Source organism: Aedes albopictus, chromosome 3, assembly GCF_035046485.1.
Source record: "Aedes albopictus strain Foshan chromosome 3, AalbF5, whole genome shotgun sequence".
NCBI classification, from domain to species: domain Eukaryota; kingdom Metazoa; phylum Arthropoda; class Insecta; order Diptera; family Culicidae; genus Aedes; species Aedes albopictus.
In genome coordinates this window covers 184,224,267-184,237,596 of record NC_085138.1, presented here as the reverse complement: position 1 = coordinate 184,237,596, position 13,330 = coordinate 184,224,267, and the positions used below count along the sequence as shown (strand labels likewise).

General features: G+C 42.9%; 2 protein-coding genes across 3 annotated transcripts in view; one reads left to right on the top strand and one right to left on the bottom strand.

Annotated features, from left to right (window-relative positions):
• Window positions 1–13,330, bottom strand: part of LOC109429221 (cardioacceleratory peptide receptor-like) — a 346,376-nt gene that overhangs the window by 211,934 nt on the left and 121,112 nt on the right. The window contains exons 2-3 of one of the 2 annotated variants that reach the window (XM_062856330.1): window positions 7,380–8,126; window positions 1,918–2,049 (exon numbers count right to left, since the gene is read on the bottom strand). In XM_062856330.1, coding sequence (XP_062712314.1) covers window positions 1,918–2,049; window positions 7,380–8,024 — 777 coding nt within the window. In that variant the 5' untranslated portion in view covers window positions 8,025–8,126. Of the gene's footprint in view, window positions 1–1,917; window positions 2,050–7,379; window positions 8,227–13,330 lie in introns of those variants that run through there. The other variant, XM_062856331.1, reaches the window with a different exon arrangement.
• LOC134292013 (uncharacterized) lies at window positions 3,889–5,448 on the top strand. Its single transcript, XM_062860637.1, has 3 exons — window positions 3,889–4,397; window positions 4,474–4,716; window positions 4,779–5,448. Exons 1-3 carry the CDS (start codon window positions 4,200–4,202, stop codon window positions 4,929–4,931), a joined length of 594 nt encoding a protein of 197 aa, XP_062716621.1. The 5' UTR covers window positions 3,889–4,199; the 3' UTR covers window positions 4,932–5,448.

Genomic DNA, 13,330 nt, shown 5'->3' with positions numbered 1-13,330 from the left:
TACTGCAGGGATCTCTGGAGAAATTGCTACCTGAATCTCTGAAAGTAATAATGCAAGAATCTCTGGAGGAATTCCTTTAGAATATTCTGGATGAATGCCTGAAGAAATTCCTGGACACAATCGAGTTTAACATGAAAATTGGTCATTGGCAAGCGAAGCTCTCAATTAATAATTGTAAAAGTGTTCATAGAACACTATGCTGAGATACAGGGTTTGTCCCAGTGGGGACGTTACGCCAAGAAGAAGAACAAAGTCCAAAACAAAAGTAAAGTGATAGTAACAACTCACTCAAAGTGCAAATTTTCGGTAATACCAATCCGTGTGGTCAATTATGAATTTCAAATAACTCAACCTACATATGTACAGATGGGTAAATTATTGGTTAAAATGGGAAAAAAATCCACAGCTCAGGTGATCTCACCTGAGCTGTGGATTTTTTCCCAATTTAACCAATAATTCACCCATCTGTACATATGTACGTTGAGTTATTTGAAATTCATGATAGTAACAGTTGGGTTCGGTTGCCAAATATATGAAGCCACTGTAAACCGGGAAGGCAGGTTGTCATTTCCAATCTCAAATTCGTCTAAGACGAATGGCCACCAATGCGTCAAAACCCTCTAATGGACAACCCCCATCATAACGTAGAACCCCACCAATCGTTACCAAATCTTCAAAAGGTGTAGGTATTTAAACTCAAAGACCGTTGTCGAACGGTATAAGCTTGAAGATCCATACGTCTGTCTGTCTGGCATCACTACGCTTCCCTTAATAATGTTTATTTATTTTCCGTTCACACCAAACTGTCAGCTCGAGGCTCATACCTTCACTTTTTTATGCTCCCAATGTGCAACTGCAACTGCAATCAAGCGAGTGGCGGCCCCAATCATGTGGGTCTTGTATCTTGTCAGTCCCGTTCAATAATCTCCGCGTGATGCCTTCCTTGATCTGGATTGGATCATTGTCTCCAGAGAAAACCTGTCGGTCGGCTGACGTCAACGACGACGACGGTGGTGATGGTGGTTGGTGGCTCACGTAATGAAGTGTTTGGAAGATTAGTTAATTATATCGCAACGATTAAATCCGATGATATGTTGCCCGGCTGTGTGACAGACCAACGGGAAATATGGATGGAAGAACCAGCGAAAGGAAACCGCAAGATGCATCGCATGGGGCACTGAAGCTGTTGACATGGGATCGATAACGATCAAAGAGTTTCTGCGAAACGATTCATATGGTGCGCTTGCGGTTCCAAGGGAATTCTTTGATCATCTGGGAGATGAGCTATTAATGATTAAGCTTTTAGTATATTGGATTGGACATGTGCAACTGAAATGGACGGCAGTGAAAGGGCTTAGCTGCTACTGGATGTGACACACAAAAGTTTCAATAATGAAAAGTTATTTTTTAAGAATATTAGTTTTAATTTCGTTATTCAACAACTTTGTCATATATTCGAAAACCCAACGGTGTTATTTAAAACCAGCTATGACATTTCATCCGCGACTAAGTTATAATTTACAGATGCCACAGCGCTACCTTATAAATTACCAAAAGGTACAACGAAATTCTGTTTTAGCTCGAACGGAAGCACCCCAATATTTATTATTTATGAACAACCTACTCCAGCCACCATGAAAGGTGAAAACCCTTAATCAAACCAAACCGAAACACTCTCGAATGTCATCGCATGAGAATAACCCTCGTAAATTGATTACACGCTTAATAACGATATAACGAGGCACTTGAATGAGATAAAAGTGCACTTATTTCCACTTGCCTCTTCGTGAAAAGTGATTCCATGCTGGCACGAGGCTGATATCCAGCACGATATCGAGAGATCGCCATCAGAAGCGGGTGATTCAATGTGTCGTCACGTTGAGGGACTGATCTGGCTCAAAGTAAAACTAAACTTACCTCATAAAAATAAAAAGAATTTATCTCCTCACTCGTCACGTTGTCGTTGGAAGCGGCGACTTTGGTGGCCGTGGCAGCAGCGACCGATATGATGGCTCCGGAACCGCTCGCCGAGGTTGGCGCTAATAAAACCTGTAAAATTTTACGATTCAATAAAGGTGAACATTTTTCGCAAACCGTCACACAGTGTCTCTGGTGCTGGACAACATTATTTGAAAATAAAGTTTGGTTGCACCATCACCGGTCAGTACCACCCCGTTCAGTAAAAACCCGTGTTGCTCCTTTTATTGGCTACCTGATGTTCCATGTGCGCATTTATGTGTTTCTAGTATCTTTAGAACTATAGGCGCGAACTAACGGTTACCATCATTGACGTAGCTAGCTTTTTTTTTCTCATTCACTCTCCTAAACAAACACGAGAAAGAGAAGGATGAAAGAGGGGGCACAGGCATCCCGCTCTTTCTTATACTTGTTTAAAAGCTAGCTACGCCAATGGTTACCATATAGCTGAATGATGGATCGTTATGTATCGCTCAGATATCCCCAGTTATTCAACTATATATTAATAAAATAGATCCTGCATACGGTTAGCATGATTTTTCAAATGTGCTTTTCTGAAGATCAATGAGCACTCCGGCAACAGCCTCCGGTCACAGATGCGACCGATGCCGAAGGCGTTTTTTCTGACTCGGAAACTCCTTCCTCTGAACTCAGCCGTAACGCGGAATTCTGCTCTCCATGCCCAGAACAGCCTATCAGCCCACCGCATACACCGCTTTCTAACCGCTCTGGAATGCCCTACTAAGGCCAACTTGGTCCCGATGAAAAAATATACGGACTGAAATGCTTTTCCAACAACATTCTGGGCCTATGCTTCCCCGCTCTAACTCCATCGGAGTTACAGAGCAGCAAAACATGGAACACATAACTGCCCAGCTAACACAACGTCTTATATGATGTTGAATAGGATACTAAAGTGGAGGCCATATGCGTACATGCTTCCATTTAACCGCATGTAAAGTGTGCGTATATTGCCTCCACTTTTGCATCGTATTCAACATCATATACGATTGTGTGTTGACTGGGTTGCGGTCGTCGGTGTGCCGGCGTATCAGAAGTTTAGTCCAACCGGAAACGCCGGGTCCTTCAAGATTGTCTGCCTGTCCGCCCTGATAGCCGTGGAGTCAGCGTACCTAAATACCATTTCTTTTGTTAACTTCAACGTAGACACTCACCTCCCGGTCGTCGGTATCTAGCTTCAAGGGCTCATACCAATAGCATTAATTTGGTAGGTATCCCGAACAGTGTACGCAGAATATGCCACCGCAAGCGAAAAATAGGCAACAAAGAAGGCACGGCAACAACGCTTTGTTTTTTCGTTAGTAGATAATGACAAAATCGCTCCCGAGTTTATTCACAACAAAAACGGTAGGAATATTTGTCTCGTTCTATTCACATCGTGATTTTCGCATTGTTTTACAACTGAAATTCGACTCTGAGGTATGCAAGAGTCTTAATTCGTCCAAATGCTTATGAATTCGATGATGTGGGTCGAAAATTTCGGCAGAAAAGCCGGAATGTCAGCACACGCACGGCAAGTGATGTTTGTTTTATTGCTCTCATCGCCTTACATGCGTTTGTTGCGGAGCGTCTTTGTTACCAACATGCACCGCTTAGGACAAAGCGTTTGTTTTTCGGCGTGATCCGTTTTTCATACCCTGATCCCGAATATCCACGGTGAACACGGGAAGCGTTACTCGTTCTTACTCCAGAAGAACAACGCTTTTCGACCTATACGACCTCACCATCCTCAACGATGGCTTACCTGTATATCCTAACGGGAACCATTCAAACGCTATTGACATCTCGCTCGTGAGTAGGCTATAGTATAGCGTATGATCTGGAGAATTGTCCCAAATCTTTATGGCAGCAACCACCATCCACTATTAAGCTCGGCGATAACAACCCGCATAGAAAAATACAATTTGGTATAGAATCCAAACAGTAAATTCCCACTAACGGTTGTGGTTACTTCATCTCAAAGAGTTGATTCTTTGTTGAACAATATGAAATCCAAAGCTCAAGATTGTAAATAACAGTTTGCTTAATACATATCAATAAGTAACAATATGTTATGGAGTCCAGGCTATGTTCAATTATATACGAATTTGAGCTGATAGACTGTGAGATCACACCATATCAAATGGTCGATTCCATGTTTTACAAGCACACTCATACTTGTACATTTCACTCTATATAACATTTTTGAAACCTTCTGACAAATGGTTGCGTGCCTTTGTATTCGTGAGAAAAGTCCCTTTCCAAATGTTACGCGCCTTTCGCTAACTTCATCGCCGTGCATGACGTCGTCAAAAAAAAATCGAGGCGATCCTCACAACGGCATCCGCAAACCGTGCAAATCCCGACGGAAAATCCACCCCATCCGGAGGAAAACAACAAAACGAGTCGTAACATTGAAGGTAAGCTTCTATAAATACAATCCATTAATTTTATCGGCATCTAATCCAATATCTCCCGTTTTGCTGTTTCTTGTAGGTGGCGGATCCAGAAAAAACGAGAGCGACCGCTGCGGCCGCCGAGAAGTTCGCATCGACGAGGTCGGCAGGATCAATGCAGCGAAAAATCAGTCCTCGGAGCCAGCGACGGAATCCGCAGAAGTCGGAAAACTACAAGGACAGGAGCTCCGCACTCGGCTGCACTGGGTGGAGACCAGGGTGGAGACACCAAGAAACAAAAACAACAAATTACTCGGCTCCCAATGTTGACGGAATAACAAAGGTAAGTTTTTTATTGTGCAAAAAATACTTGAATGTAATTTCCATTTCATTTTTGTTTTGTAGGATGTGGAAACTCAGTATTCGGACTATGGGCCCCTTTGCAACGATGACCCGCGTCCCACCGATGGGGCAGCACAAGCAACCCAACGCCACCACCGCCAATCCAGATACAAACAACCAATGGAATCTGGACCAGCTGTCGAATGCCTCCACTGAATCGACCGTCGAATCGGCTATGCAGGTCAACACCATAGAGGCGGCCGTTCTGGTACGCCCACCGCGGCCACGACCATGACGACGGCTCCCAGCAGCAGCCCCACTACCATCAGCCCACGATGCTCGAACAGCAATGCCAAGCCACAACCTCTGCGACCCCACGGGGTGGACGCAATCCAGCCCCGACCACCCCTCGCCTCGAACAAACAACAACCAGCAGCAAACCCACCTGCACCAACGCATTAAGTGGGGACAGATCACCGAGCCATCGCAGGGACCAACCGAATCATCGGACGCCATTTCAAGTATAAAGTACACGTCCGGAGTGAACGCCCGGATGCAGCGGGTCTCCACGAAGAACGCCGATCCCGAGAATTGCATCTTCCAACGGAAACCATTCAAGTTGAAAACCCTGCAGCCGGTGAACTGAACCACGCCACGTCTGCCCATGAAGGAAGTCCGAAAACCAACTGGCACAAAGTGCGCACCAGATAAGCAATAATTGAGAAATGAATAACTTGTTTGCAAAAAGTGTTACATATGTTTAAACATGCGCGTAACTACAGCATATTTGGCCCCTCAGCTCCAATGTCATGCACGCTGCCCGTAGTGCACGACAAGCGAGTACGGCATTGGAGCTGAGGGGCCAAATGCGCTGTAGTTACGCGCATGTGTTTAAATTATTCAAATTTTATATTAATTACACAACTAAAATAGTTCATGCTTTTTTTTGTTATCAAGGCAATTAAGCTGTAATGCATGATTATACTGCGTATACAAAGCAAGCATTGACATATGCACCAACAATTTTTTAAGATGATTCAAAATAGAAAAGCAAAATAGTTTCACATTCAAATTATAAATCTAAAACTGAACTTTATTAGCTGATTTAGAGTAATGCATGCTATGTGTACACAGAATATATGCATGCATTACAGGTTGAGCTGCATGGTTATCTTTAAGGTAAAAATACACGAACAATACAGTGTGCTGTTGATTTAAGCATACAGCACTATAAATGAACATTTTCATTTGATGTTAAAATTTTCTGCCACATATATAGTTTAACAATTTTACAACAATATGTCTTGCAATTATCGTTGCAAAAAATGAACAATATAATAACAACTTGGCTTATCATATTGCGAAAATTTTGTTCGAGAAAATCGTCGATTTTTTATTGTAACCTAACTTAACAGCCTATTCGTCATATTGTGGAATAGCCCATTACAATTTATCATGTGGTATACTACAATATACTAACACTACGATTTGAAGTGATGGTGGGTATTATGTCATATTGTTGGGGAATAGTGGCTAGTGGTTGTGGACAACATGTGGGACAGTACGCATTTTGTTCACAACTATGCGGGAAAAGCCTCTATAACAACTAGACGCTCCCGCTGGCTCTACGACTTCGGGGACTGGACAAAAAGACAATTCACACCGTCTTCAGCCAGAGGCTGCACAGACTGAACACCTTACTTACACTAGATAACGGACAACACATAGAACACCCAATGGCCTAGTGATGATTTTTTCGTTTGACGAAAAGTTTCCACTGAATGGAACGGGAATCGAACCCACACTCCGAGGCTTATGACACGCTTAAACGACTGCCGCCGCTAACCGCACGGCCACGAAGCTCAAAGCTCAACAACGCAGTCAATACTTCACCACAATTACCCAATTCTGAAGACATTTCTGGCTTCACCACCATCCTCGCCCAAGCGGCGAAGTTGTTCATCCAGAAATCCGTACCAGGAGACCCTGTCGCAAGGCCCTGCGCTGGTGGTCACCAGAAATCAAAACCATAGTCAAATCTGCTACGAAAGCTCCGTGAGCCGTCTAAAGAATGCCTCCTGACGACTCCGACTGGATAGCAAGGCTGGACATTGACGGTCGGACGTGAGGTGATCGAAAAGTAGAACCAGCACTTCAAAGAACACCTGAATGGCGTGAAGAACGTAGGCACGGGAGACCACAACAACGGAAGGAATGACTACGCCAATGCAGCATACAAGATGACGATCTCTATACATTATAATGACTACTCTTCAATATCGCTCTGCAAGGTGTAATGCGATGACCCAGGCTTAACAACCGAGGTACAAAATCACACAATCCTGTCAATTTGCGGACGAAATGGATATTATTGCCAGAACGTTTGGAACGGTAGCAGAACTGTACACCCGCCTGAAACGCGAAGCAGCAACGTTTCGACTAGTGGTGAATGCGTCTAAAACAAAGTACATTCAGGTAGGTGGAACCGAATAAAACCGGATCCATCTAGGTAGTAATGTCACAAAATACAGGGACACCTTCGAGGTGGTGGAGAAAAAAACGTATCCCTTCAGATAGAAACTCATGTTTTATTCGGATAAAAAATGGTTTTACAACTACATCAGAGACACCGTGTGCGCACCCAACCCACCGAACCATACTCACCTGAGAAAGTGCCGGAGTGATGTTCATACTAAACGCATCCTCTGCCCCACCGACACCGGAAGGACACCCAACTACACCCACCACACTGTCGTTAATGTTTGTCTCACTAGCACCGGCGGCGACGGCAGCGGCGGAAGCAACCTGATCCACCAGAGACGATACCTGACCGCCGGAAGTGGTACTCCCAGTACTCACCTCAACAACGTTAGCACTCTGTTCGGTTATCAACAAATTGCTGCTGTTATCACCAAATCGCATAATAGAAGAAGGACGACGCTCGTTGGCGGTGGCACAGCAGTTGTAGTGATTAAGATTTACGACCCCAATTTCGCCCTCCAAGTCCGGGACAGAGTTTCGTTTGACACCTACTCGAGCAGCACTCAGCGGGATGTGACGAAACGAGGTCAGATTCACTCTCCGACTAGCAGCGTTGGCGGTGTCATTATACCAATATTGATGGCTCCGGTTGTCCTGCACGGTAGCAACATGGTGGCGAGTGCCCCGTTGGGTGCCAATGAGTACATCGAGGAAGTCGTGCTGCTGCTCCAATGATTTTCCGCTAACGTCGTCGTTGGAATGTTCTGGCTCGAACGAGGGTTCTGTGGCGTACTGGCGAATGTATGCCCAGACAAGGAGCGACAGCATTGTTCCATACCAACAGCCACTCGACCCAGTAGTAGGTACTGCCTTCTCAAGGGGTGAATTTTATTGGCATGCAACAGGTACCACCAGATGGGAAGTAGCGATCTGCAAGGAAACAGGTGTTAAGAGAGGGTTAATAAAATAATGGTTGAACATTGGACCGGATGGGACCTGTTAGGGACGTGACCCGTACCCGCAATTGATGTCAAATATTTAAGTAATTCGATTGATTCTTGCTGTTTTATTGCGGTTTTTTTACAATCAGAATAATCATGTTGTACAGGCAATGTGCCATCTGAGACAACGTAGAACTAGAACCAGGTAACTCGAAATTCGACGTTTTTGAGTTGAATATATCATTATATCGTACTTTTTGTGCTCTATACCCGGGTAGAGGTGAATGGACAACCAAAAACAAAAGAATAACAAATTTTATTGCCATAACTTATTTTGTCATTCATGAGTTTTTCATGAAGAGCTTAAAACAACATGTCAACAGCATAATATGATATCTTATCAAAATATGCAATTCGCTTGTCATTTATCAAATTTGGAAGAATAACTACTGAATGTCTTATTTTGCTATCATAACAAATTTTGCAATTGGTGAGATATTGTTGACCTCTTACGAGTTTGTTGAACCATCGCAGTTTTGGCACATAATAACAAAGTTTGAATTTTAATTATTCTAATGGTAACTTTTGATATTTTTTTGTGACAGGCAAATAACTATATTTGATATTGTTCTGTTTTCAATAACTCAATAATGGTATATTTTGCAATTCTCAACCTTAATTTTTTTTTGTTCTTGGATTGCCATTGTAATGTCAAAATTTGTCATTCTTTAGTTATTTCATAGAACAATGTCAGTTATTATTTTTACCCTTTTGTCACTTATTTCAAACAAACCAATGGTAAATTTTACCATTCAGTAATTCTTTTTGAATGGTAAAACTTGCAATCGTTTTATTATTCTTTTCTGCCCGGGTACTATAGCCAAAAACCATTGAATTATGATAAAATACGATAAAAATATTCATCACTTCAGAATACAAGAACTGCGTAACTACGAAAATATTATCTATTTCCAGCAGTACAGGTTAAAAGATATCGGACGATTGGCGATGGAAACGTTACTTGACATTCTTTTTAAACTCATTTTTAAACATAGAGATTTATGTTCTCGCTCCGATGTTTCGGTTCCAGTTGTAGTTCGATTAATTCATTCACAAGATTGCCGATCCAAACAAAGATCCCAGATGATACCTAAGTCGATCGTAGTTGCCCGATATTCGAAATTTGTGTTAAGCATATCCCTATGAATTTTACGAAGGATACCTTCGGAAATCGTTGCCGGGTCGGTTTCCGAGAGTATCGTTCGCATTTTCTTCTATTATCTTCCTTTTTCGTGGTGGTGTAAGGCTTCGACAAGCTACTTTACCGTGGTCGCGCTGCCTATATCGCGTTGGTGGTCTGCTACCTTAGGTGTAGCTGACGCGATACAACGTTTCATATTCAGCCGCTGGATGCCAGAACAGACGCTATTTGAGCCGCACCTCCTTGGTGAACAGACGAATCCACCGCAGAAAGAAAAAATACCAGAGAAAAAGTGATTGCTCAAGCGCAAGAAAGTATGGAGCAGAATGATATGTGGAGGTTTTACGAAACTGCCAATGGCGTGCGGAGAAAAACAGCGCCTTCTCTCGTCATGTGCACAACCGTGAAGAAAACTTGCTGAGCTTCTCAACCACGGTAGTGCACACTAAGATTCTGATTTTCCAGCTCAGTCAAATTTTCGCTGAGTTCTGCAATTTTTTCATCTTTTTACTGAGTTTCCAACAGCAGATTTATCTCGGTACACTCGGTAATCAATATTTACCGTTCATCAGTAACGATACTTACCGTTCATCTGTAATTTTTGACAGTTCATTTGCAGAACTCGTTAACTCATTTACAGAGTATTCAGCAAAAGAGATAACCGAGCGTACCGAGTTAAACCTGCTGTTGAGAACTCAGTAAAAAGATGGGGAAAATACCGAGCTGATCTTAGTGTGTGAGCAGCAGTATCAACTCTTACACCTAGTATTTTGAATATATGGGAAGAGGATGAACTGCCTGCTAGTTGGTTGGATGCGGCATTTGCCATCTTTACAAAAAAAGGGCATCGACTGGAGTGCGCGAATTACAGAGGAATAACACTTCTCAATTCAGCATACAAAATTTTGTCCGGAATTCTGTTTAACAGGCATCAGCCGATTGAGGAGTCCTTCCTATTCTCGATAAATTTCGGGAGTATAACTGGAAGACCCATCATATGTTTAAATACTGATAGTGTAGAATTAGCTTAAGGTTAAAATACACATAAAAACCCTTTACTGATTTCAAGGTGGCGTACGATTCAGTGAAGTGAAACGAGTTATGGCAGATTATGATCGTACATGGTTTTCCGGCGAAGCTGATTAGACTGACTCGTGCGACGCTTGACGGTTCAAAAACAAGTGTGCGTGTTGCGGATAAAATTTCGTTATCGTTCGTAACCTTGTTCGTAACCTTAGACGGGCTGAAGCAGGGCGATGCTCTTTCGAACTTACTGTTCAACATCACGCTGGAAGGAGCAAAGGAGCGGAACAACTGTCACAAGGTCACACATGCTCCTAGGCTTCGCGAATGATATCGACATCATCAGGATCGACCGTCGGATCGTGGAAGAGACGTTTAAACCTTTTAAAAGGGAGACTGCGAGGATTGCACTAACGATTAACACCACAAAGACCAAATACATGATTGCTGGTAGTCAACGTCGGTCCGGCCGTGGTAGTGGTGACGAAGTGGTGCTAGGTGGTAAAAAGTTTGATGTTGTGGACGAGTTCGTTTATCTTGGTACTCCAGTAACGTGCGATAATGATGTTACCCGCGAGGTGAAAAGACAGATTGCAGCTACGAATCGGGCTTTTTTCGGTCTGCGAAACCAACTGAAGTCTCGTAGGCTGTAAACGAAGACAAAACTCGCGTTGTACAAGATTCTGATACTTCTGGTCGCTTTATACGGCCATGAATCGTGGACGTTGAGAGAAGCTGATTAGATAGTCTTTGGAGTCTTCGAACGTAAAGTGCTGCGAACAATATTCGGCGGTAAACTGGAGGACGGCATCTGGCGGCGTCGCATGAACCACGAATTGTACCAAGTATATAAAGAGATGAATATTGTGAAGCGAATAAAACACGGCATGCTGTGGTGGGCTGGGCACGTAAAACTCGTATGCTGGAGGAACGACAAGCTAATAGTTATTTATGCAACAAGTTGCAAAATGATGATTTTTTCAGCACGAGTCGTACATTTATCCAACGAGGCTTGCCGAGTTGGATAAATACGACGAGTGCTGATAAAATCGAGTTTTGCAACGAGTTGCATACAAAGTTTTTTGTAATTGCAATAAATACCAAATCAGTATCACTTTTCCTTGCTACACGAACATATAAAAAGAGGAGCCACGTGCCAGCACTCATACGCGTCAACGTGGTGCTTTTGTTCGAACAGGTAGGCTATGATAGGGTCGGTGGGTTGGTGTCAGAAATTTTCAAGCTCCCGTCGTCGTCCTCATACCACAGCATGGGCAAGAGCAAAAGTAGTTTCGGCTGCTGTTTGTACGCCTGATTTGCTGCAGTCCTAATCAGAATCTGAATAGTGAAATCGGATCCGAGCAGCTAAGAGGATGAAGAAGCAGCAGCTGTATCTACGGTAGCCGCGGAAATGATCGATAAGTGGGTTCTGGCAAAGGTGTCGAAAAGTGCTACTTTTCAGCACTCTTAAGAGTGCCGAAAAGTAGTACTTTTCGGCACTTTTGTTTTAGTGAATAAAAGTAGGCCGTTTTATCATAGTAACCGCGAGTGAAAAGTAGGGCGAAACGCAACGCAATTGCAAAAAACCATTTTCAGCAGAGAACCAGGAGAACCACGGTGGCTTTTTGCAGTTGAGGAGGACCTAAGGGCTCTAAACGTTCAGGGTGACTGGAAATGATTGGCCCAGGACCGAGATCAGTGGAGGCGAATGCTTCATTCGGCGTAGACTCACCCATCAAGTATCAAGTATCAAGTATGTACCTTCGGAAACACTTCCTAAAATTTCTTCTGGAATTCAGCCAAGACATCCTTCGGTATATCTAGAAATGATTTGTCCGAGTTTGTTTTTCATTATTCCTGCATAAAATCTTTCTTAGATTCGCAAGGAAATTCTTTCAAATATCTTCAAGAATTATTTCAATGAATTTGTACGAATTTTGAAAAAGATTTCTTCAGGATTTTTGATGGTTTTCTTAGAAATTTCCCCTCCGGAAATTCCACCTAAGATTTCCAATCAAGATTTTGTCCAAGAAGTTCTCTGATAATTCTCGAAAGGGTTTATAATATATATTTTCTTAGAGCTACCTCTAAAAAAAATTTCTATGTTTTTGCAAGAATATTTCCAAGGATTTCTTCTGTATTTTTTACAGAAAAATCTTCAGTACTTCGTGCAAAAACTTCCTTCAGGATTTTTCCAAAGTTTCGTCCAGTGATTCTTTCAAGGATTATTCCACTAGGTTCTACCCCATTAGGCATAATGCCGTTTAACATAATTCAAAGAACAGCTTTCTTGGTAAGAATATGCATGAACCTTGTTATGCCAAATGGCTATTATGCCAAAAGGCATTTTGCCAAATGGGGTAGAGCCACTCCAGTAAGCTTGCCAAGGATTCTCTCGGAAACTTCTGCAAGGGTTCCTTCAAGAATTCCTCCAGGAATTCTTCCAAAGATTTGGGAGTTCTTCAGGAGTTGTTGAGCCGATTCCTTTAGGAATTCTTCAAAGGGTTCTTCCTGGATTTTTTCTAAAAAATTCCAACAAGGATAACTCGAGGGTTTTTTTTTTCAAGTAGTCCTTCAGGAATTCTTCCAAGGATTTCCTCAGGACTTCAGGAGTTCCTTCAACGCCTACTGCAAGGCCTGGTCGGTCTACATTAAGGCACGTGGGTACGACACATTCCCGCATTCCCGGATAAACTGAAACGATTGATCAAGGCGACGATGGATCGAGTGATGTGCGTAGTTCGAGTATCAGGGACACTCTCGAGTCCCTTCGAATCTCGCAGAGGGTTACGGCAAGGTGATGGTCTTTCGTGCTTGCTGTTCAACATTGCTTTAGAGGGTGTAATTAGGAGAGCGGGGATAAACACGAGTGGAACGATTTTCGCGAAGTCCGTTCACCTGGTTGGTTTCGCTGATGATATTGATATTATTGCTCGTAAATTTGAGACGATGGCGGAAACGTACATCCG

Bases quoted from the DNA above. Each gene is read 5' to 3' on its own strand.
- LOC134292013 (XM_062860637.1), top strand. From the start codon at position 4,200: ATGGTTGCGTGCCTTTGTATTCGTGAGAAAAGTCCCTTTCCAAATGTT. The intron at 4,398-4,473 runs GTAAGCTTCTAT...TGTTTCTTGTAG, and splicing joins AACGAGTCGTAACATTGAAG to GTGGCGGATCCAGAAAAAAC. The intron at 4,717-4,778 runs GTAAGTTTTTTA...TTTGTTTTGTAG, and splicing joins ATGTTGACGGAATAACAAAG to GATGTGGAAACTCAGTATTC.